We start from the raw sequence: 25553 nt of genomic DNA on the forward strand, positions 1-25553 counted from the left end.
GGTTGGGGCTCTTAATGTTTTGTTTCCTCACTATTGTTTTAATAACAAACCAACTTCTGCTGCTGTCTAACTTACTTCCTTATCCCGAGGGACATTTCCCACCTTCTTCCAAGCACCATTGTCCAAGGATCACAACTGGTTTATGCTGAATGACATGGCCAGGGCTTTTGGCTAAGCATTCGTTTTATCTGGGTTTAAGGAGACAGAAGATCACTTATTTAATATTGTTTCCCAGGGCATTAATTTTTTTCTACCAAGGCTGAGTCCCTGGCAGATTATGGATGATGGGTTTTTTCAAGTGAATCCCTGCCAGTCATTCAGGCTTTCATTTGGGAAGTTTAATTATCAGTGGAGATCCCCTTTGGTGTTAGGACAAATTGAGGGAGTTAAATCAAGCAATTTTCTTGCAAGGTGTAATTTGAAGTCATGCTGAGGAACTATTTGAGGAGACTGTACCAGAGCTGGTGGGAGACTTTTCAATTAGATGCTTTTTCATCAAAAAGTAGTGATTCATGTAATTAGAGAGGTGTGATGGCTTTAATGGCTAGGCAGGAAGACATTTCCTTAACTTTTTTATTTCTCAGGAGCTGTGGATGGCAAATGGACTTGGTGTCCTCCTCAAAACATCTGGGTGCTGTTTTGAGCTGACAGGATCCTCACCAGCTGAAATTTGAGGTGTTGGCTAAAAGGGCTGAGGTTGCTTCAGGAACCTTTCACTGGATGGTGCTTCTCAGATGGGAATCTATCCTGGAAAGTGTCACATCCCTCTGCCCTCTCCCCTCTCTCTTCTCCCCTGTAGTCACAGTGTTGAGCTTGTTTCAGTGGTGGTGGTTTTCAGCATGATTCCCCAGCTGATTATTCTGGTACAGTTATGGGTTGATAGGCAGTAGGCTGGGGAGAGAAGATTCAATTTCATGATTTAACCCTGCCAAAACAAACATATTGTCTGGCTGCACCTGTTCTCCCTGTTTTGAGGCAGGGTGCACTATATCCAGTTGGAGTCCAAAAGCTATTTCTCTAACCTGTTTTTGCAGCACTTGGGTGGTAGAGATCTGATATTGTACCTTGTCCCAACCTTTCATTGTGCGCGCTGCTGGAAAGTGATTGTAACATCAAATTCCCAACTGCAAATTAAGCATGATATGGTGGGAACTAGTGTCTATCCAACCTTTTCCCTGCTGAATGGCTTACTGAGTGCCACATTTGATGATAATCACAGCTAGAGCTTTGTGCAGAAGAAAGGGCATTACAATTTCCATTTTGGAGATTTTGAAGCTTGTAGTCTGGATATCTGAAGTACTCTTTTCATGACTTCAACAGCAGGAACCTCCCTCCTTTGCTTTGGTCAAAAATGACTGCTCGTTTCAAAATGGATTTTTTGTATTGTCACAAATAACCCTGATCGACATTCCTGCAGGTATTGAGACAAAACACTGATGTTTGCCTGTTTTGAAATTATGGAGAAGTTGAGAATTCCTGTCTGAACTTGTGGAAAAGGATGGTCTTTGCCACCTTGGAAGTTGCCCTGGGATGAGAGGATTTTCTGACCTTGGTACAGCCAGTAGCCATGACATTTTGGAAAGCAATTGGTGAGCTGCAGCAGCCTGGTGTTTTCCTGTGGCAGTAATTGAGCACCTTCTTCATGTCCTCTGGGTCTTGGTCGTTTCCTTTCAGTAACTGACTGCTGGTCAGTGGGTGGTAAAGCGATTATAAAGAGCACCTCACTGCACCTTTTCCAATGAAATAAATCCTCCAGGTCTGTGAGACAGCTGGGGAGGAGTGGGCCATGCTGCTTTGAAAATGATCCTAATACTCAGGGGATGGAGGAACAGAAACCTGCAGTATGCCCAGCTGTCCGTGACAGCGGGCTGGTCCCTAAGCACCACTTCACTTCTGGTGTTAAAGGATCTGCTCAGAAAGGAGAGTAATCCCCTTCAGATGGGCAGTGTGCCTTTAAGCAGGTGAATAAGATTGCGGTTTGTGTACACTGCACACCCACACCTGTGTGTGCCCGTATCTTTGTTTAGTGTGTTGTTTGAATTTAACTACCTGGTTCCCTTCCTTTTGAGTAGCAAATGGCTGATCATGATTTTTAATGACAAAATTGGCAAAGAATTTAACATTAATGTCCATATATAGATAAGTATATACACTCAGATGTAATCTAGATTAACATATATTGAGGTATATGCATACATTTTCACACATACTAAAAAAAAGATAAACAAGCAGGGAACAGTTTAACAGCACATAGACAATACCTTCCTTTTCTGGTTAAAATACTTCAGTAGGACGGCATCTCTTCACACACAATGAAACAAATGCAAAGAATTGCAGCTACTTTGGTGGCTTTTGACTTGTACTCCTTGCCACTGCTGCTGCTATAGTGAGATAACCTCCAGCTTTGCATAATGCTTGCTCATGCCTTTTCTTTCACTGGCCTTTTTGCTGGTGGCTGCGTCTGCAAATGGCTACAGTCAAAGTCTCTGAGCCGGTCCTCAGCATTTGTCCCAAGTGTATCTTCTCTAAACTGCCTGCCTTGTGCAGCACAGCTGATGTGGGACACTTGGAGCCACTTCAGGGACACAGCCAGATGCAGCTTAGGGTGTGATGCCACATCCTTTGCTTCTAAAAGTCTAGAGAGAGATGCTCAAATATCTGTTGGGAAGGTTCAGTAGCTTTTGTAGCCATCTTGACTCTGCTCCGTTGCTTATTGCAGAGTAACATAAAACACTGGAGTTTTTTAAGGCAAGACATTTTGGAATGACATATCTTACACAATGCTCACTTTATACTGGAATGGATTACACCCAGGACTGATGTGCCTGGGTAACTTGGTTTTCTGAATTATGCTTCAGAAAACATTCAGGAGATCTAGTTTGGTCCCTTGCTTTCTAACCTTTTGCATTTAGGAGTCAGCAGTCAAATCTGACACCCCCAAAATACCTGTAATGCTAATAGCAGTAGTAGGAATTGAAGTTTCCCACCTCTTTTCCTCTGTAGTACTTCCATGTGAATGATGCTGCCATAGGGATGGAAGCAGCAAAATCAGTCTTTTGGAAAGGGCTCCCAAGGGGGTTGGTACCTATGTGTTGATCAACTGCTTGGCATCATCACTACGTGCTTGTTTGGGGACCTTGTTTGAACAAAAAATACAGGGTGAGAACCATTCCACATTGTCAAATATATCAGCATGGTGCGAGCACAAGCTCTTTGTTCCACAAGCTCTTTGTTCTGCAGACTTGTAGCAATGATTATACATCTGTATGGGGCATATTTTTCCTCAGCATCCTTTTGGTCTCCAACAAATGTCAGGTTGTCCACAGGACATAACTGTTGTGAGGGAAGGGTACTGATGGCAGTAGACATTTCCATGTGTTTCAAAATGGATATAAACATATGTGGGACAATGTTGAATGAGGATTTCAGCTCACTCACCTTCCAAGGAGATGTCTGGGGACTTTGTTGAACATGCAGCAAAGTTAGGCTTAGGTTTTCTTCTTTCCTTAGTAGAAAACTCCTTGTTCTGCTTAATCAGCTTTAGTTTTATGCTCTTCTGCAAATTGGAGAAGAAAACTCTCAGGAACAGCAATGCCTTGAAATAGGTAAGGAGTGGTATTTCAGAAGTTGAAACAACTTGTAATTGCTGAGGAAATGATAGTATTGCTTATGTAAAATGGTGTCCTGTCAGCTTATTTTTACACATGGTGTTTTATGTTTAGCTGGACAGATGTTTATTATGGTTTACTTTTTTGCTGTCAACCACATGGCAGATTGCTTATTTTCTTATGGGTTTGTTTTGAGGAATGGGGAAGGAAATTTATCAACCTGATATAATAGGTATGTTAACCATTAGATAAAAGGAGGAAGAATATCTTATTTTATTTGAAAATACAATAGAGTCAAGACACAAAAAGTTGGACAGGGAACAAAAGTAATAAACATAAAATGCACTGTAAATAAAACACGAGTAGCAGTTGGACTATTGAAGTTGGTGGGAGCTTTGCCATCAACTTTAGTGGGACAGGATTCACCCAAGGATGTGGCCCCTGGCTCAGGGTCCACCCTGCTAGGCTACCTGGGTGTGTCCTTGCTTCCCACTGCTCCCAAAGACCTCTGCTTCAGCCAAAACATGGAGATACCCAAAGCCTTGGGGTGAAGCCATTTCCTACACAGGGTCTGAGTGTCTGGGACTTGCAGCTCAGTGTTTCTCATTGGGGAAACCAGAGCTAAGGCAGGGGTGAGAGCTAGGCATTTGCAGAACAAAACTAATATAATCTATATTCATTCAGATTGAAGTTTCCTCATCTTGAAGGTGGCTAGGTACCATCTGGTAACATTTATGGAATAATTCATATTGTTTTATGTTATCAGGTCTTCATTATGCCACAGGAATACTGACTGTGCATTAAAAAAAAAAAAAGGCTCATCTTTTCAAGTGAAGTTGGAAGTGGAACCAGCCCAGAACAAAGGGTCACTTCAAAGTCAAGGATGACTGTTTGAGAAGGCGAAATCACAGCTGGATCCAACTTCTAAGGAGGGGAAAAATCATAATCTCCGCCAAAATCACCCTTTGATACACTTGCAAAGATAACAAATGATACACAGAAGGTTTTGGGCAGAGGTGTAATGACTCTGTACTGCATCCTGCTAAACCAAAAGATTGTTCTCCTGAAAAAAATCCCACCTGTCTTCATTGAAGGTCTCTTTGTCAAGAAACAGTGAATATAATTGAAAGTGAAAGGTTGCTTTGATACCTGCTGTTGCAAAAGCAAAGAAAACATGTAAGAGATGCTTAGGAAGGTGATCAGTGGCCTGTGAGATGAATGATAGTGCTGTGTGTGAGGGCCACAGAACATGGCTGCATTGCAGGCTCCCTGTTTATTACCTGCAGGATATAGGAAGTATTCTATTCACAACAGAGATACTCGGACTTTGAGATGCTTTTTGGGAAAGAGGGAGTTGATATCTTGATCTGGAGTTCATCTAGAAGAGCACTCTGCTGGCGTTAAGCCAATTGCAGGATGTTGGTCTTAATTTCCAGGGCTGTCATAATTAAATAGCCCCTCTTCTAAGCAAATTATCCATAAAAAGCAGTTCTGCTTTATTCTTGATGGCCACAGTACAGCTGTGAACACCTGTAGATAAGGCCCAAGGGAGCTTGTAATTGATATTGCTTTGAAATATCTTTCTTCTGGGATACTCTTGGGTGATATGTAAACTTGAAATAATTCACTAGGTAATTTTTTTAGTGAATAAATTGTATTTCCCCCTGTCCCCTAGGACCTTGCCAAGTTCTCACCCTGATCCTCCATCTCTGCACCAAGGCTCTGTTCCTCTCCTGGGGACATTGCCCCTTGCCAACCCTGTTTTTGCCAAGAAAGTGATTTGTCATGATGTGTGTGTCTGTGACAAGGCAGGGAATTGGGGACCAGTTACCCCTTCATTTTCAGTGCAGAATTAAAACCACTAAGTTATGTTTGTTTTACAGGATACCAGATTTTGTTTAGGTTGGTGGCTGTGCAAGGAGTAAGAGGTCTACCATTGTTGTTAGGTAGCATCCTAGAAAACAACAGAATTCATAGGAGATACTCCAGTGCCACAGTCTTCTTGTCCATTTCACCCAGTTCAGAGTTTGTGACTGCCCTGTCCCAGCTTTAGGGAGGTGGGCAGTTGTCCAGCCAAAAGCAATCCTGGTTCAGGTGGAAAGGAGATTGAGTGAGCAATTTGACATATGAATGTATTTAGGTAAATGTTGCTGTTAGACATGAATAGGTTACACGAACACAGCTCAAGGTAAAGAAAGGAAGAGAGAGCTGTATTTCTTCTCAGAATTTATAGGTTTCTGACCATGGCCAGGGATTGGATAGTCAGAATAATACCTTCCCAACCGCACTGGCCGTGAGAGATGGCCATCAAAAGATGTGTATCAGAAAGAATGTATACATATCTATGTTTACAGTTACTGTCCTGGGAAAGTCTTTAGAAAACTATGTCAGCAAGCTCAGAAAACTGAGTTTTCAGGGCGACAGGTAAAGACTTAGGTCTGTCTTCCTGCTGAAGGGAGAAGATAGAAAGATAGAACACTCTGTGTGTGTTGGGAACTCCCATGGTTAATGAAACAAGATTTCTGTAGTATTGGCCTAAAACCTGCCTCTCTTTATTTGTCTAAATCCATGTCTGTTGGGAGCATGTTTGAGAGCTGTTGGTGGGGTACAGTTCCTTACACAGTGGGTTTTGTAAATCCTCAGCCCTAGTTCCTGCAGTTGTAATTACTTCCTCATAGTAGGGGAGTTAGTGTAAAGCCAAGAGAAAGGGATTTAAGCCAGGACTTTGGATCGTTGTCTTGGAATAGTGAAGAGGATTTTTGGTTTTGTAGTTGATGCTGCAGTGACAAAATTGAAGCATGGATTTAACAGTTGCCTCAGTTAATTAAGTTTCTTAGCATGTATTTTCCCACCTTTTATACTAGGTTTTAGCTGGAGCTGATAAAGTACCAGTCTTACTGAACTGTACTGTAAATTGCATTTAGGAGTATTTTTTGCCTGCATGTTATTCTCAGTACAGTATTGATGTCTGTGTGCACTGTGTACTGATGGAAAGTGTTATGCCTCAATCCAGCATTGCATCTAAATAGAAGAACCTTTTCCCTTTTCCATAATTAATGAAGAATCATTTTTAAAGCTAGGCTTAATGGTGCAGTGCGAGTACCGGGGTGAGGCTGTTGGAGCTAGAGGATGCAATCTGAGACGGAAGATGAGGTTCATCCTTGTAGGCTGTGGCCACACAGCCTGTAGATTTGTAGAGCAAAGCAGAGAAAATCTGATGTCTACACAACACATCTTACAGAGGAGGTTGTCCTGGAGTAGCTGTTCCCTCAGGCTGAGAACCCATTAGGTTGGGATGTGTTACATACACCCCTGCAAGGTTCTCGGGTTTAAATTCATCCCAGTAGTACAGGGTTTGGGCATTCCACAAGCTCTCTGCATTGTGTACCAAAGTGTGGTAAATGGGGCAGTTGGGACCTTCACTTTTAAAGTACTCTCTTCCCCAGAACTGGAAAACCCCTCTGAAATCTGAAAGACAAAATTTGCATTTTTTAGTTTACCTACTTGCATGTGAGCTGTGATAATGGAGCAGGGTGGGAGCTGGACTGAAGTATTTCCTCTCTGCCTGGATTGCACTAGGTTTGCGTGACTGAGAGTTGGAAGCAGAAAATGTTTTGGTGTTTATTTTAATTCTCCATGGTAGGTCTAGATAAAATGCCAAAGGAGGCATTTCACCCTGTAAAAAGGTGGAAAATGGGAACATTTCATTTGCTGAAATGTAACAGGGCTGTAGTATTATACCTGTGCAGTGATGCTGATGCAGGAGGGTATGGTGGTTTGGATAATGATGGCAGCATCTTTCTTGCAGGCCCAAACAGGAAGATGGAGTGTCAAAAAATTACCAATTTCGGAAACCAGCTTCTTCGTCGGAAAAATGTGGACTGCACTCGAGAAGACAGTCGCCTCTCGCGATGCCTTAACACATTTGACTTGGTGGCTCTGGGTGTAGGCAGCACTTTGGGTGCAGGTGTCTATGTACTGGCTGGAGCTGTGGCAAGGGAAAACGCAGGACCTGCCATCGTTATCTCCTTCTTGATTGCCGCCTTGGCCTCAGTGCTGGCCGGACTCTGCTACGGAGAATTCGGTGCTCGAGTTCCTAAGACGGGATCAGCTTATCTCTACAGCTACGTGACTGTGGGTGAGCTGTGGGCCTTCATCACAGGGTGGAATCTAATCCTCTCCTATGTTATTGGTAAGTATGGTGGGCGTGTGCAAGACCCTAGCTTTAGCTCAAGCTGGCAGCCTGGTCTGTAAGGTCACCCTTGTTTGGGTGCCTGTGTTACTGTTACAAAATAGATGCTTCGCTCTTGCACTCACCGAGGATTTCAGGACTCAACAGTGGGATGCATTTTTGATGGCTCCTGCTAGCTGGTGAGGTGAGTGGTGTGTTGCTGGCTGAGGGCTTATTGCTGCTGGGAATTCCTCTGAATCTCCACCTCGTCCCTCTGGCATCCCCTGGCTGCTGCACATTTGCTAGGGCACAAGAGTGTCCTCTCTGCTGAGAAAGGAGCTGCTCACAGAAATACGCTTTTATACAGAGCATCTGTACTCACAGCTGATCAAGGATTAATTCTGGTCCCTTTGGGATCTATTTAAAGTATCTGGAGATAAGAGTTTTGTCTTGTGAATTGCTGCAGAATTAATCTTGAGATGATCTTCAGGTTCACAGTCTCTGGAAAATACAAACCAAATCCCTTCTAAGCCCTTGACTCCCACAAGGAGAGGCCCTGGATGAAGCTCAGAGCATGCGCTGTGCAACTCAGCTGATGCATTAAAACTTAGCCACACTTTGCTAATTAAAGATTCGTGTCTTTTCAAGCACATTCTGGGCAGGCTGCTTGTTATCATGCCTCTCAGGCTGCAACACTCACCAGCTGAGACTGAAAGCTTGCTAGTTAAACTGAAAACTGTATGCTAAATTACTAAAGGGAGTTGGTTTTTTTAAATGGCATTTTATGAGATTTGTAAGCATTACCTTGGAATTTAGTTTCCATGGTGCTTGGAGGGTAAGATCATATCAAGAACAACATAGTGGCATAGCAGCTGCCTGTCTGAGACCATGCTGGCTTTCCTCTGTGTGTTACCTGAAATATTTTTCTCCTCTTCCTTCTCTGGAAAAAAAAAAAAAAAAAAAAAAGATGAAAAACCAGAGTCAATTAGACTCCTCTCCTTAAGAAATCAGTCCTGTAGCTATTTTGTGAATTACATTCACTGCAAGGAGTAGATAAAAATAATTTTTAAAAAAAGTAAGCGTATAATTTCCTCCAGACTTCTGCGATGGACACTGCTTAGGCTACACGTAGAAAAATTGAACAGACTTCCTGGTAATTTTTCTTCTGTTCCAGAAATTAAATGATAAATTGTCTCCTTCATGCCCTTCATCTAGTTCGTTTTGGGGCCCTTCCTACCATGATACTGGACGACCAAAATGAGTGACATAGCCGTGGTTGCTGTCCCAAAACCTGATTCTGCAAATGCACTATGAAAAGTTTTGCCTACTGAATGTTCTGCTCCGAAGATCTGGGCTCAGAGTGGTATTTCCGAGATTTTTTTTTTTCCCCCCTTCATAATGGATTTTGAACAACTGCCTCAGTTCTTGTTTCAGAGTTGGCTGCTCACTGTATTGTCACAAGGCAGAAATTTCAGTACAAAATAAGTAGATACTATGCATGAATGTGTTCAAATACAACTTACTTTTTTTTCAGTCCTATGTCAAGAATGTGTATTTGCAAACTGTCTTTCTCATCACTTGTGAGAAAGAGTGGCTAAGGTGGCAAAACACTGGGGGAGGATATGAGGTAAAGGAGCTCTCTTTATCTTACCCAGCTTTTGTCTCAGAGCTAATTGCCCCTCTTGTGAGCAGGGACAGCTCCCAAGAGCTTCTGGGCCGTGGAGGAGAAAGATATGTTGGATCCCCAGTCAACTCTGTCAATGAGACTTTTGAAAGTGTTTATAATGGTTCCTGTACTCTGGGTTAGACACATGGGAGAAATAAACACCAGATAATCTCAAGAGGTCAAAATAACACAAAAGTTTACTGGCAAACTTTTGAAAAAGCTGGAAACCTTGGCTAAAGACCTAGTACAACATCTGATCAATATAAAGCATTTCTCACAGCATTAATTTAACACATCCAACTTAGCACACTTTAAACACGTTCTATTAAGTTACTGTAAATGGTCCTAGAAGAGGGAATTAGAAGAAGGAGTGAGGGACTGAGAGGATACAGAAAAGCACACATAGCTACCAATGCCTGTGTTCCAGCAGTGTTCAGATACGGACTTCAAAAGGAAGGTAGGGTCAAGACGTGCTGCACCAATGCTCAGCCTTAGAAGCCACAGGGCCTTCATGGGCTCTGCCCCCAGGTGGAACTTCTGCTCATTTGGCCATGCAGGAGCTGGGTTAGGCAGAGTGGAGCCCTGCCCCTTGTGTGCCAATGCCGGGCTGGAATAGAGGCTGGGGGGTTTGGGGGCAGGGCACTGCCTCACCAGGGCAAAGCTTGGCCTGCTCTCTGACACACACACAGACATCCCTGAATGTCTCAAGAAATCAGTCCTTCCCGTCTCTGGCAGGCACACGCTGCTCTTCAGAGACAGGGCTTGAGAGGGGCAGAAAACCAATTTTTTTTTTTTTTTAATCTTGCTGAGAAAATGCCAAGCAGTGCATTGAAAATGTGCATCTCTGAGGGGCTCGGCCAGCTTGGTGTTTTCATGTTGAGGTTCTCAGACATTGGGTCAGCAAGTATGAGGTGGAGAAAGAAATCCTGGGGTCCCAAGGATGGGTGGCTAGGAGCTGTTAATTAATTGAAGTGATTTGACTTGGGGCAAAGCTCATGTGGAGTCTTGGAGGTGGGTAATGAGAAAAAAATGGGTGTGCAACTGGTCAGTTACTGTCTAGAGAGAAGGAGAAAGGTGTCCAGGACCAGGATCTGATGTGAATTTTCTTCTGGGATGATGTGGGTTTGCAGAACTCTGCCAGACTGTGGGATGCATTTCAGGAACTAGAAACTGGTGGGAGCTGGTAGTATGATGAGTAATAGCATCTCTGGGAAGTAGGTGCTGCTGGGCTTTCCTGGCACCGGGTGGCCTCCTTGCCTGTGCCTGTTCCTGCAGTGAGCCCAGCACCCGAGCTCTGCAGTTCTGGGAGCTGTGTGCTTTAGGCAGGAGCCAAATCCGCTCTGGTGAGGCTGTGCTGACCCAGAACTAGTAAATCCTCCTGGGTACAAGCTGAATGTCTTTGCACTGTGCTCTATAATAACAGCAAGATATTAGCCAGGTGTCTGCATTGTTGCAAGAATGTCAGAGTCCCCCTGCTCCCTCAGGCCTGGTGGTTACAGAGAGTTCCAGATAAATAGCTGATAGTTATGTGGAACTGGCATCCAAGCAGCTGGCATCTAATATAACACATGCAGGAGCTGGGTGTTCCCGTCCTAGAATGTGAAATATTAGAACTAGGACAAAAAAATAGCACTAAAATAGTCTTCTTCCTCAAATTGTGCCAAAGCTAACCTAAAAAATGGTAATGTGGTATACGATAACTTCTGCAATTTCTCAAGATTGAATTGATGGCAGTGATGTCCAAACTCCTTAAAGGTGTTCACACTGTGCACTTTTCTGTCTTGGTGAACAGAAGAGTCTCCCAACAGGTCTGTTCTGCAGCTTAAATCTTTATGCTGTTTCAAAGCTGGATTGGGCAGGTGAGTGTTCCCAGCTGTGCTGCAGGTGCTGCCCACCGCTGCTGCAGAGGATTTGGCTGCAGATGAGCACAGACATTGTTTGACAGGATTGCAGGTGCCGGAGTTGGGACCTGAACACCCACTCACAGGTGAGTGTGGCAGGACAGACTGTTCTGGGTGGAAAGGGGCCCCTTATGGCGTCCTCTGAGAACTGCCCTGCAAGCCAAAACTAAGCCAAGCACTTTTTTTAACTAGGTAATTATGTACAGTAATAATTATGATATGCAATTATATGCTGGTATATATCGTGTATGTACTGTCTAAGACATTGGGAGTGTCACAGTAGCCACATTAACACAGAAGTTGGCTTTTACCCAAGCCTACTTATTTTACAAAATGATGTCACTGTCTGGTGGTAGCTCTTCGCTGTTACTGTTTCAGCTCTCTAAAATGACTTTTATGGCCCAGACACTGTCCCCAGCTTGCTTGTCCTGAGACCCCAGGTTCAGTCCTCACCCCATCAAGCTGCAAATTGTTGGATGCACTCAAAGAGAAACAAAAAGCAGCCCCAGAGGGTGGAGCCTGAGCACTTGCTGCAGGCAGGAGCTGTTCTACTTGCTGTGGTCATCACCAGCATTTTGCAATAGGCTGACTTATGCTCAGATAACATGTAAATTGTATCTGAGTCTTTTTCCTGCTTGGATGCTATAGCACTGGAGGTCAGAGCAGACCTGAGTGTTGCCAGAGTGCAGAGCTGGCCACTGGTGTGGTCCAGGTTCTGGTGCTCCAGCATCGCACTGCCAGAGGGCAGCTGGATTCTGTAAGGTCTCTCTGCCTGGGCTGCAGTCACCTAACTGGGGCTGCCAGGGACTTCTGCCAGCATTACATTTGGACCTCTCTGGTAACAGAAGTTACTAGGTTTGGGGACAGGCCAAAACTTACACGCCCTTGGGGGTGTAAAGAAAAGGTCAGTCAGGGCAGTATCTAAGGCAAAGTTGAGGTTTGCAAAGAAGTCAGACTTAAAAGGACTTTTCTCATCTTGTCAGCTTTGCATGAGTCTGAGGCCCTCCACCTGTGTGTGTTACCATCAGAGCAGATGCCAAGCATGAATGCAGGCTGTGGGCTGGTTATGGAGAGGAAAGGCTATTCCCAGCACCTGGGAGCACGTGCAAGGTTGCTTTGAGGCCCTCTGTATTGAAAAACCTTACAAGGCTCCCTCTGGTTTGTAATGTGTGCCAGCCACACAGGATGATCTTTGTCCTTTCTATCCTCTGGCAGGAACCTCAAGCGTGGCCAGAGCTTGGAGCGCAACGTTTGATGAAATCATAGGGCAGCACATTGAAAAATTTTGTATTAAATACATGACGATGGATGCTCCTGGAGTGCTAGCAAAATACCCAGACATCTTTGCTGTGGTGATAATCATCATCCTAACAGGTGAGAGGCACTGGAGGGTTTTGTGGGTCTTGCACCTCCTTCTTCTGTAATCTCATTGGTTGCTCTTGGAATAAGCAATAAGTCCTGATTTATTTTGAACAACATATTAAAGACTCTTTCTTTGCTACAAGTGTTGGAATGACCTATATAGCTGCTGTGGAGTTAGCACAGGGCACAGCCTGTTTACAAAGTTTTTAATTAGAGGAGAGCATTTTCAATATTTTTTGAACCACTTTTAAAATCTTCAATCAAATTTTATATAAGAAGGAAAAGAAAAGATGACTTGTTATCCTCAATGAGGTATAGGAGTTTAATCCTTCCCTCCACAAATCCTATTACACAAGAATTTCATGCAGTTGGTCTATCAAACTTACTACCCTTTTGATAATCTGCCAATTTTTGATGCCTTGAGCCAGAAAAGTGAGAGGAAAACAGAAAGAGGACGCGGTTACAGTCTCATATACTATTTTGTTTTGGTTTTTTTTTAATATATATGAGCTTCAGTTTGCAGAAGTGACTACAAGACTCCAGAGAAATAAATGTGTCATAGACAGTCAGCACTTCCTTTTTTTTTTCTAAAAATGTGCCAAACCTTTGATCGTAAATTGGAAAAGTTTTGACAACTTGCAAGATCAAAATTCTTCCAAATGTTTACCACTGCTCCAACTGGATCTTGCAAAGCATTACCAAGTCTAGGCAAATTTAAAAAACTATGCTTCCATACTCGTCTGTGGTTTCCAGCAGGCAGGAGCTGCAGTGCCACTGTAGCGAGGTTATCCTGACATTTCTGATCAGAATGGCCTTCTCACAGTGTGAGCTGTGCTTTTGGGGACAGGCCTCATAAGCAAGGGATGCTTTGGCATTTGGGTTTGCATTCAGAGCTAGGACTGCATCGAGGCCTGCTGAAGCTAATAGCAGCCCTCTGTTTTCAGGATTACATCTGAATGGGAGAGATTTTCCTCTTTGTTCATTTGTATGTAATATGAATTGCACTCATTTCAAATCAGAATCTGGTCTTTCACCTTGGATAGAATTTACAAAATTTAGAACTCCTTACTTTAGCACTGCTGAGGTGTCAAATTACAAAGGTTGCTTTATAGTAAGGTGGCATTATGCTCCCACATGAAGCAAATTCCATGGATTTTAATAAAAAAGGTAAACCATTCTTTTCTAAAAAAAAGCTGTTGAAAGAGCATATCAAAACCACAAGTTTTTTTCTGCTTGTACTGCCTTGAGCTTCAGATTTTTAAAAAGTAACTTACAAGTTTTTGTGGGCTGGTATACAGTCTTATCAAACACTTCCCTGATATGGCTGTCTCAGCTTATTTCCTATTTTAAAAGAAGTAAAGGTAAGTAAACAGGATGCTCCGCTCTCATTGAAGTCCCTTGGAGTAGCAGTAAAAGAACACTTCTCCCTTGGGCCCATGTGAAATTTTTTAACTTGTCCTTCAGCCTTAGATTTGACTTAAAAGTTTAAGTTCTTAAAAATCAGAGACCTGAAGAGGAAGTTAAGTGAGCTTGTTGACCTGAGAAGCCAAGCTATGCTTCAGTGACATTTGCCAAGGCCTGTAGCCATGATCTTCTTCGGACAGATGATCTTAAGACCAAGCTGAAATCCTGCTCTCAGTGAACTCGCTGGCAAAGCTCTTGCTGGTTTAAGTGGGAGCAGGATTCTCAAGATGCCACCTTCTTCTTTGTCTTCAGCTCTAGAAGTAGCTATTAGAAGTGGAATACTTCTGGATTTGGTCCCTGCTCATATTTTCCCGTTTCTAAGGAAAGTTGAGTGTGGTTCATAAATTCTACATTTGGCCAAGACCTCTAAGACAATGTTCCTTTATTGAAAACCACCTGTTGTGCTTTCTCTGGGTCTCTGTATGGAGTTTGAGGCTGTGGGAGTAGTTTAAGTGTATTAGCAAAGCACTTTACCAGGGACACAGTCCACATGGGCATGCTGGGTGGGAAGGTGTGTCACATTCTGCAGTTATGTCTGAGCTGGAGTCCTCATCCTACTACTGGGTGAGTTAATCCTGAGCTACCTGGCTTTGTGAAGAAATAAGGTGTGATAATTTGGGCAGAGCACAGCATGAACACAGTTGAGCTATGTCTGTGTGTCTGCAGCACCTGCTGCTGATGGTGAAATACCTGACCTGTGCCATTTTTTCCTCAGGGCTTTTAGCTTTTGGTGTGAAAGAATCTGCCCTGGTGAACAAAGTGTTCACCTGCATCAACGTCCTTGTCCTTGGATTTGTCATGATCTCCGGCTTTGTGAAAGGATCTGTTAAAAACTGGAATCTGACCGAACAGGACATTTACAACACCAGCCACAGCATTTTCAAAGACAAGTCGGTTGGATGTTTTATTTTCATCTCAGAAAATGCATTTTCAAAAGCAAGTTTAAATGGGGGGTTTTGGACTGAGTTAGAAAACCAGTGAGTGGGATGGCTGCCTCCTTTGCCAGATACCTTGGAGGCAAAGCTGTCTTTGGTGGGTGTTTGCTGAAAGCAGGCTGTGCTGATGGGCTGAAAGTGCCAGGAGTAGGCTGTGTCATCGTGGGCCCTGCTGCAGGACTGACCATATCTAGCCTTATAACCAGTATAGCATCCAAAGTTGAGACAAAAGAGCTCTTTAGACAGTGTCCTACTCAAGTCTGCACCAGGCTGGCTCTAGTGCCTCTATGAAGCCATGTCCAAGTATAGCTGTGTACTTTTTTGAACACTTGGGCAATATCCTTGGGGCTTGGTTATACCATATAGAGACCTTGTTCCAAATTCCTCAATAAAATGAAGGCAAGTTGCAGATTATTTTAGTGCATTGCAGCAAGCATATCATAAATCTGTTTTTAATGACATTTTGCTGCTTGGCCAAAATTCTGTCATCCTACACAAGATCAAAATTAAGGTGCTTACAAGGCTTACTAGTGAGACAGAGCTATTAGTTTTTGCTTGAGACTGTACCACACGGAATAAGGGCCTTTAAATATCTCCTCCTATATCAGCTCAGTCCTGGCTTGCTACCTAAACCCTTTATGATGGTCTGCAAGGAAGCACAGTTGGGCAAAATCTGGTGAGATTCATAAATGTTGTGTGGGTCAAATTTATCTTGTGTAAAAGAAGCTTCTTGATCCTCTCTTCAAAATTCAACCTGCTGCAAACAAATTGCTTCTATAGGACAGGTTCCCTGTCCTTCCCTCCTGCTATTCCCATGCAAGGAGAAATTACTGCAAGAGTTTCAAAGTGTAAGTGCAGCTCTTTGACCTGTAGGACGTACTATATTTGTAAAATCTGTCTGGGGTTTATTTTATCATTATTTCCAGAGTAATCCACATTTGGGTTGTGCTATTTTTATAGGCCAGTTTTCATCTAGGTCTCAGCAGAGCTTCTGTGAGAGAGTTCAGATGCTTATACGTGAGAAGACATGCAGATTTGGGACTTACTTAACTGCCTTAATTCATCTTTACAAAGGCTTTTCACTGAAAAAGTGACCTAAGTCACTGGAACCGAAGGGTATGCTTGTTAAATGTCACTCAACACAAGGCACATGGATCTGGGGTCGCAATCCAGAGAGAACTGGGATCTGCCTGTGTTTGTCTGTTGACTTAAATGAATTTTGGATAAGGCTCAGCAAAGCGTTTGGTGTGTGTCAGGAATCCATGCTCCACTTCTCTCTCACAGGCATGGTTTGAGTATGAGCTTGGCACAAGGAATTCGGAAGTTGAGAATGGAAGATGGGGTGGATTTTAAACAATCATGGCACCCTGCATTCCACTTCTATGTCTGCTCACCTACCCTTAATCTGAGTCCATCTGAAGTAAAAAGTGGGTGGTTCACATGTTTCTCAGTCTTCAGCTTTTCCAAAAGCTTCTGTTTAAAAGAATGTATGTGTCTACACACATGCAGTAATGTTAGGAGAGGATTTTTAATATTCATGCTATTTTTATCCACTGCACAAAACAGGTGGTGGGAACAAACCATGAACCATTTCTATTGCATGTATTCCCCAGGCTCTTTCAGGCTGGTCCAAAGCTCAGCAGTGGGCAGGGCTTAGCATTTTGCCTGGTATTTGTGTGTGAGCATATGAAAGGGAGAGCCTGCTTCTTCAGACTTTGGCTTTGGATTTGGTTATGAGCTGTGTGAATAGCTTTGTGATTCCCAGCTAGGCAGGATCACTTCTAACCCAGTGCCATGCCTTTCAGTCAAACACAGGAAGGAAAGCTCTACGGTGTTGGAGGGTTTATGCCCTATGGATGGAAAGGAGTTCTCTCAGGGGCAGCCACGTGTTTTTATGCTTTCGTGGGATTTGACTGTATTGCTACTACAGGTAAGAGGAAGATGTCTTCATTCTGGTTGTGAACCTGGCTGCTGGTAGATTGACTTTCAGTAACATTGCAGAGCACAGATAACAGGGAATTCAGGACACTGCATTTGTTGTCCCTCTGAACCTCAGCTCAAAATAGGCTTTTGGCTCAGCTGTCTCTAATAGTGAAAGTGCTGGATTTGTTAAAGTCCTTGAGTGCCTGAGTGCTGACTTGTAGCTGCTGTGGCACACGGATAAACTGTATAATCATGAGCTTCCTGTTGTCTTTGCCTGCAGGGCCCAAGCTTGTGGATGGTGAGTGATGACACTAACCAGGTCAAACTCCACAGAAATCTTGTCCAGGTTTATCAGCTAGGCAAAGAGGGAAGGCCCAGTTTCAAATGCTTGATATGAGTTTGAGTCTCTAACTCCACATGACACTTTAATCAACAGGTTATTCTGGGACAGAGTTCTTCAGTGCTTTCAGCTGAAAGAGCTCTGATGGCTTGGAGTATTTTAAAGATCCAGAGAAAGAGGAAGCCTCTGGGAAGTCAATGGCACCCAAGAGGTGTGCCTCAGAATTAGGAATTTTTACCTGTAAAGGTTAAGAGGTCTCATTTTGAGAGAGAAGGCATCAGCATAGTCATATTTCTTGTGGCTAAGTTGAATCTTAATTCCCTGAAGAAAGGATTATCCTTAATTTCACATTTGACAAGAAGGGTTGAAGCAGAGGGAGAAGGGAATCATCACAGACAGATAAAGCATTAGTGCATTTTGCTCCAAGCAAGGAGTTGGAGAAGTGTTGGCTCCATTACTCCACCTAACCCTGGAGCCTCTCCTGGGAGAAACATTCATCTGCTTTTGACTTGTAGGTGTATGGATCTGTGTTTATCAGTTCATCCTGCTGAAATGCTGCTCCTCCAGAGCTTTTGCTTTCAGAAAAGTTCTGTAGGACTAGGAAAGCGCAAATCTGTTCAGTAATTGATCAGTGCCTGAATTTTGAGGAATTTTGATTTTTCATACGCATTTTGTCCTACTTTTTTGGTTGTTGAAAATTTTCCATAACAACTAGAGGGGGTCCTTTTGTTAAAAGGCATTTTCAAAGATCCATATGACTTTCAGGCACTCTGCCTTTCTCTGGAAGTGGCAGATGTTACTAAAATGGACATCCACAGATTTCCCCTACAACTGCACAGTAATATCTTGTTCCATCATCTGTGATCCTTGAACTCTTCTTGGGTCTGCACCATCAGTAGGATAGAAGGAATAGGATAAAAGGATGATCTGTTTTGAGGAAAGGACTGTTTTAAATCCAGATTGTTTCTGCGCCTGGGTTTACAAGGCTTCCATGAATGTGTGTCAGAAGAAGTGGTAGGAGCAGCAGAAATGGGAGCAAACAGGCTGTGGTATCCCAAGTGGATGGAGCAGGCCATCAGCATCATGGTCAAAGAGCACCTCTGTGCCCATGAAACCTTTGAAAGACGCAGCCAGCACACCTGCCCTAGGTTGGGATAAAGCTCTTGCTTGTCATTTAGCTGATATTTAAATTCCTTTCTTCTAGGTGAGGAGGTAAAAAACCCTCAGAAGGCCATTCCTATTGGCATTGTGGCATCTCTTCTCATCTGCTTTGTGGCTTATTTTGGCGTGTCGGCTGCCCTGACGCTCATGATGCCTTACTACCAGCTGGATACCAATAGCCCTTTACCCAATGCCTTTAAATATGTGGGTTGGGATGGAGCCAATTATGCAGTGGCTGTCGGTTCCTTGTGTGCACTTTCTACAAGGTAAGACACTGCTCTTCATTTTTGTATCTCTCAAGGCAAACATGTACCTCCACCTCCTTTAAGAAATGGAGTGGAGACCAGGGATGAAATTCAGAGCTACTGACCTCAAAAGAACTGGGATTTCACCCTGTGGTAGGTACCAGAGAAGCAGGTGATGAGTATCACTTCAGAAATTTCCATCTTAGCAGAAGACCCATCAGGTGCATCTCAGGAATATAAATCTGGATTGAGTCACTAAGTCATAGAGGCAACTGTGTAATGCAAGCATGGTTTGGGTGCAAGACATCCTGGCCTGCTTAGTGGAGAGCAGACTTGTGTCAGACAAGGCAGGGTACATCTTCACGAGCTCATGGGGCTTACCATATCCAGGGCCATCTGTCTGCAGATTACCTGCAGGACAGCCATCTGGATGGGAAGCAGGGCAGGCTGGAGGCAGAACATGTCACCTCCTGAACTTGGAAGACCTATTTCAGATCAGCTTAGACATACTCCATTAGGTGAGCAACTGACAGAGGCTTATAGAAGTTACAGCTCTTTTACTGCCTGAAAGTCAGTCTGGTTTTTGCCCCATGGCTAAGTTCAGCTACCCAAAATTGTAGAGCTGAACCTCAGTTACCAGCTATCAGTAACATGGATGTTCAGAGGGAGCCCTTGAAGGAGAAGCTGAAGTGAACAAAAGCCACCTGTTCTATAGTTACACTGCCATAAACTTGCTTTCACTTGTGTGCCTGTTCTCAGCAGGAGGTGACATAAGTAGATTATTTCTCCTTCCTGTGTCTGCAGTCTCCTTGGCTCCATGTTTCCGATGCCTCGAATAATTTATGCTATGGCAGAAGATGGACTTCTCTTTAAATTTTTGGCTAAAGTCAACGAGAAGAGGAAAACTCCCTTAGTTGCAACAGTGACATCAGGAGCTACTGCAGGTAAGATCCAAAGACTTGCACGAATCTGTGAAAAGGAGATTAAACTCATCTTAAGGGCAGATAAGTCCACCTGACTCTAGCCCACTTACTAATTGGATATATTGCAGAACACAGCATCCCAGAGGGTGTCCTGGATTTCCAGGGCACGCCCTGGAGAGTCTGGGTGAGCATGAGTAGCTTGCTGTGTGCTTGTCCCTCTTTCTCAGAGCTCATTGCTGCCATCCTGTCTCATGCCAGGAACTATCTTTATCTGCTCAGCCAGCCTTAAAAGTAATTAACTCCCTGCAAGGTAGCAGCCAGTGGTGGCCCAGCATCCTTGTGGCTGTTGGCCTGGCTTGGCCGAAGACACGGCACCGCCCGTGGGTGGCAGCTCTGCAGAGGATGCCAAAGCAGCCGGAGACTGGCAGATGGCACCTGTGCCATTGGCATTTGTTAATCAGTTAGTCACAGCTGGCAGCTATCCTGTTCTCCTCTTCCTTCTCCTAGCCCCCTAGAAATACGGGAATTAAACCTCCCAGACAGCAAGGGTGAGCAGCTTACCCTGTTCTTGCAGCCACATGACGCCTGGCAAAGAGGAGATCCTTGCTGTTTCCTCTTTACCTTCTGCTGCAAATGCAGGATGAGCCGTGGGTACAAGAATGTGCCATCTTTGGTGGGGAGTTGTGTCTTCCTGTGAAAGGGCTCAGCTCCTGCTTCTGGGACTCACAGAGTCTCCTCACAGCTTCCTTCTCCCACAACTTCCTCTTCAGGTATTCTTGGCTCTGGACCATGGTGGGGTAAGGAAAAAGGGCAATATAAAGTAATAAAAAAAAGCCTTGCAGTCTCATCCAAGTGGTCCATAGTGTTTATAACTAAAACAAACATGAAGCTGCAGGGACAGTATTTGCCAGCTGAGTTTGAAGGTTGGGCTAGTTGTTTGGCTCCAGGTTGTGCCTTAAGGCTGGCCTGGGCCAGGCTCAGCTCTGAGGTCCCTGCACTCTCATATGACTGTTGGTGTCACCTGATGTCTGACTGCGTGTCTTTTATCCACTTACTTGCCTTCTGAAAGCCTTACACAAAGTCTTGTACAACCAGGGTTACCTGGTGAGGGTCCATAAGCAGGGTAATCCCTAAGGAATGGCAGCCTTTTTCTGGAAATGCCCATGATGATATCTGCTTCTTCAAGATGCCTTCTTTGATGCTTGGTCCCATTGCTTGCTCAAGCCTGATTTCACCCCAGCTGAATTGAGACACCATGTTGCCCATCCTCTGTTCCCTGTAGCTACTTCCAAGAGATAATTGTGACTTAAAGAGTGTTGCAGCTTCACTGGGCGACTAACAATGAAGTTGTGGCTTAAACCCCTGCTTTTTGTTGGTAGTTGGGCGAACATAGCTGTGTGAAAACTGGAATTTGTGGACAAGGCTGGAATTTACTCTAGTAAGCATTTCCTGATGTTTCAGCTAGTGAGGCTGGGACAGCCTGTGGAGTCTTAGGGTATTCATGCAGCAAGGCCTGCCTCTCCTTGTCTTGAGATATCTTGAGCTCCCCTACCAAGTCCTGAGCAAGAGTCATGTGTGCTGCATCGTTATTAACTCTCCTGAAATGTGCATGTTCTGCCATGTTGCTGATTTTTCTTCTCTCTTACCTTCCTCTCCTCCTACAGCTGTTATGGCCTTTCTCTTTGACTTGAAAGATCTTGTGGACCTCATGTCCATTGGGACCCTCCTGGCTTACTCTTTGGTAGCAGCCTGTGTGTTGGTACTGAGGTAAGAATGTAGAAGCTTTGTCTCTTCTTGCACACAGAGAGAATTTCACACAGCAGTCAGATGTTCTCATAGTTTCTGTGGGCACATCTCCAGCTACAAGCATGTGAAGAACTTGTTTCTTTTAAGCTCGTGGGGGACTGTGTTAGTTGGATCTACAGGGAGGTCCTTTGAACTAGCTAACCCTTGTTCCATACCAGTCCTGCTGTGGTCAGCTCTAAATGCCCCAGGAGATGCACCAAGGTTAGTGAGGAAAGATGTGTGATCCTGAATGCCTTCAGATTCCTGGACCACTCTCGTCCCCACCAGTGGGGATATCATTTCAGGTTGTCCTCCTTTTGAAAGGGGATTTGAGATGAAGTCTAGCAGCAGGAAAAGAACAGAGCATGTGTTTTCAGGATCAGTGTGTGTCTTTTAAACGTGCTGAGCTCCCACGGCTTCCTAAACCTAAGCTAAAAATCTCGGGTCTTCAGTTCTTGGCACCTTACAGACAACAGCACTCGTTTAATGAAAAAAAAATGTCTGAAGATCATATTACTGAAAAATACCTTTGTGTGTTGAATGACTTATTCAGAATTGGAGGCTTTCACAGCAACTGCACTGAACTAAGAACAGTCTTGCAGCGGGTGAAGGGCTGGTGCTGTTTGGTAGTACCATTGCTTTGTGTTGGTGCTCTCCTCCCTGCCCCTTGAAAATTCTTGCCATTTGCCTTGTCCATCTTAAGTTTCCTGATTTCCCAGCCTACTCTTTTTCTCAGAGCTAAAGATGGCTTTTTAATTTGTTTTTGCAAGCAGCTGTACCTATTGCATGACATTTCCCCCATCATGGGTTGGCAGAGCCGAGAGCCTGTTTTGTAGTGGCCTGGGCAGCTGATTTGTCTGCCCCTTAACGGCTTAATGATGTAGCAGCTGAATTGTTTCCAGAGCTGTAAGATCTTGCCACTAGTTTATTTCTGTGGCTGGACCCAAGGATTTCACTGCATTTCACAATTCTCAATGTTTAGCAAATGCCTCATTGTGAATGCATCCCCACAGGAACAGTTTTAAGGTGACTTTCAAAGTGGCCCAGTCCTTTAGTCAGACTTGTGGCTAAGTAACTTGACAAAACCTTCTGTAACAGAGAGCTGAGGCTGGAAGAGTGCTTTCAATGTATGGATCCACACTGTGTGTCACAGCACTGTTGAATGTGCTGTCCACACATGCGAAAACTATTCTTGCTTCAGCTCTTCCGTCCCTGTGGCAGCAGACAAGCTGGCAGAAAGCCTGGGGTGGTACCTTCAGAGCTGTTAGCTCAGCCACCTCCTTGCCAAAATGCAGGAGCTGAACTGCTGCAGGTGACACAATGGCCTGGTTATGACCATCAGTCTGTCCCTCTGCTGTTTGCTTCTCCTGTCACTCAGTCATGTCTTGGTGACATGAATGACAGAGTTCATGAAAGGGAAGCACTGTTGATTTTAAAGCAGTTATATTACAACCAAGCTGTAGGTGATAAGAACTGGCCATATTTGCTTACCTCATGATGACATCATGCCTCAAATTTCCCCTTGAAGCAGAAGGGTATAGATGTGACATGGGCCTGTTCTGGTGCTGTGAAGGTCTGGCTTGCAGCCATGACTATCTGTGTGGCTTTTAAATTAGCGGTACCTTCATTTAAAAGCCAAATTAACAAACTCTTTGTGTCATTTTCTTTTTCTAGGTACCAGCCTGAGCAGCCTAATTTGGCATACCAGATGGCTAGGTCAACAGAGGAGACAGATAACAATGAGTCTGTGAGCACCAGTGAATCGCAGGCTGGGTTTCTGCCAGAGGAAGAGGAGAAGTTTTCCATCAAAGCCATACTGTGTTCCACAGATTCAGATCCTTCCAAATTCTCTGGTTTGGTGGTGAACGTCTCAACCTTCATCATTGGTAAGTGCTGGGCAGTGTGTCTTTGGGGCAGTGAGTTAGTGGTAGGGCTTTGTATTCACCTTGCTGGGAAAACTCACCTTCTTGATGTGATTTTGATGAGTTCTTGTAATGGCCAGAATAATTGAAAATTAAATTTCTGACTTAAAAATAAATCCACAGATGGAATGTGTGGGGGTGTATAGTGGGAAAGGCATACCTGTTATGGTTAGGGTTTTTGTGAGTCACTGTTTTGTTTTGTTGTGAGCTTTCAGATTCTGCTTTGCCTGATTATAATTTGTTCTTGGGTTTTCCCTGTATCCAAAAAAAAAATAATAATAATAAAAAAAAATCAGTAACCTTTGGTGTCTGTTCACAGGTTTCCTTATTGTGGGTATCTGTATCCTGACTTCCCTTGAGCCAAACATTCTGATAAACACTGTACAGATTATTGCTGCCATCCTTGTTGTCACTATCATCTTCATTATACGGAAACAACCTGAAAGCAAAACCAAACTCTCCTTTAAGGTGAATGTCCTGGGACATGTAGCTAGAAAAGAGGTGTCTGGGAGGTGGTTGGAGGAGGAAGTGCATGTGTTGGCCCATATCAGAAGGGGGGCACTGGCCAAATGGACATGCATATAATATAGGCATGATGTGAACTTTTCTATCCAGGAGATGCTGGAAAGGCAGAACCTGCTGCAGAGGTGTGGCTGGAAGGGAAGGGCAGGACCCTGCATTTGAAAGTAGATGGTTATAGGACAGGGAAGAGACAGAGATTGGAGGAAAAGGGATGGTTGTGAAGGGCCACATCAGACCATGGATACAAAAGGAGAAAGAACACAAGAAGTAAACTTGTTTCTGAAGAGCTAAGGCTCTGAGAAAGTGCACTTCCATGTCCTCCTTAGTCCCCATGGAGGCTACGGGATGACCATTCTTAAACAGCCTTAAGTATGAGGAACTTTGCTGTTTTCCTGTCCTCTCTGAGCACACCATCCTTTCTATATTAAACACACTGGGATGGGACTTTTCTCCCCATGTAACCTTATAAGTCATGCTTTATCATATTGATTTCAGGTTTATTACAGTTTCTTAATGTAGTACATTAATTTTGGATTATAATTCCATCCTCTAAACTGCTTTCATTTCAATTGCTCTTTAGTTAAAGTTTTTCAGTAAATTCACAGATTTTAAAAACTTAATACAACCGGAGCTTTCCAAGGTTGTGTTTGCAGCTCATTTTGGGGTTATGGTCCCAAAGGTGGAAACAGAAATGTCTGGGAGCAGAAAACTTAGGAACTCTCATCTAGATCTTACTTTCTGAAAATGCTTCTGAGGAGGTCTGTTCACCTTTGACTCAGGATATTTCACCTCCTTTTTTTCCCCTGTTGGCCACTACTCTGTCCAAGAAAAATGAAGATTATACCTGTCACAGTTAAATCTGTAATCATAACATCATGGAATCATTTAAGTTGGAAAAGACCTTTAAGATCATCAGGTCCAACTGCTAGCCCAGGACTGCCAAGTCCACCTCTAAACCATGTTCCTCAGTGCCACATCTACATGTCTTTTAAACACCTCCAGGTGGGATGACTACACCACCTCCCTGGGTAGCCTGTTCCAATGCTGGACAACCTTGTTTCTTATCTCCTTGCTGTTCTTTGGGCATTTACAACCTGACTGTGATTTTTCTCCAAAATCACTCTGGAAATCTAAGGCTGACCTATCTGTTTCCCAGTTGTTTTTCTGTATTTTTTTTAATACGTAATTTTTCTACCTTCTCCAGTCTTCAGAGACATTACCAATCTACCAAGAGCTCTCAGAGTTGCTTATTTAATAGTTCAGAGATCACTTCTACAAAATTTAGAAAAATACTCTTCTTTTCTAATTTGTGTACCTATCCTTTTTCTCTAATGATGTGAGCAGCTACTTTACATTTATTTTTTTTTTGCAAAGCTTAAATCAAGAAAGACCCACATTTCAGCCTGTTTGTTTTTGTAAATTTCCTTTTCCCTTAGGAGTGAAGTTCGCTTTCCACTTAATTCCACCATATTCAAAAACTTTTCTATTATAATTTGCCTTGTTTGATTTTATATTTGCAGTGCTATTTTTTGTATTATTTTTGCATTTTGGTTTTGCTGTCTCATTCATCTTTGATTCTCAGGCCACTAAGGCATTCTTGGTACAGCTCTAGTCATCTCTTGCAG

The 25553-nt window shown here is 43.6% G+C and overlaps 1 protein-coding gene across 8 annotated transcripts in view; it reads left to right on the forward strand.

Moving 5' to 3' along the window:
- Window positions 1-25553, forward strand: part of SLC7A1 (solute carrier family 7 member 1) — a 41903-nt gene that overhangs the window by 12959 nt on the left and 3391 nt on the right. For 4 of the 8 annotated variants that reach the window (XM_086881673.1, XM_086881674.1, XM_086881672.1 and 1 more), the window contains 8 exons: window positions 7417-7800; window positions 12562-12720; window positions 14888-15062; window positions 16913-17037; window positions 18575-18797; window positions 19581-19720; window positions 21364-21466; window positions 23159-23370. In XM_086881673.1, coding sequence (XP_086737799.1) covers window positions 7431-7800; window positions 12562-12720; window positions 14888-15062; window positions 16913-17037; window positions 18575-18797; window positions 19581-19720; window positions 21364-21466; window positions 23159-23370 — 1507 coding nt within the window. In that variant the 5' untranslated portion in view covers window positions 7417-7430. Of the gene's footprint in view, window positions 1-584; window positions 676-1417; window positions 1590-7416; window positions 7801-8994; window positions 11433-12329; window positions 12457-12561; window positions 12721-14887; window positions 15063-16912; window positions 17038-18574; window positions 18798-19580; window positions 19721-21363; window positions 21467-23158; window positions 23371-23725; window positions 23875-25553 lie in introns of those variants that run through there. The other 4 variants (XM_086881670.1, XM_086881671.1, XM_086881676.1 and 1 more) reach the window with 3 other exon arrangements.

This window comes from Cyanistes caeruleus, chromosome 3, assembly GCF_971803275.1.
Source record: "Cyanistes caeruleus chromosome 3, bCyaCae1.hap1.1, whole genome shotgun sequence".
Taxonomy (NCBI): domain Eukaryota; kingdom Metazoa; phylum Chordata; class Aves; order Passeriformes; family Paridae; genus Cyanistes; species Cyanistes caeruleus.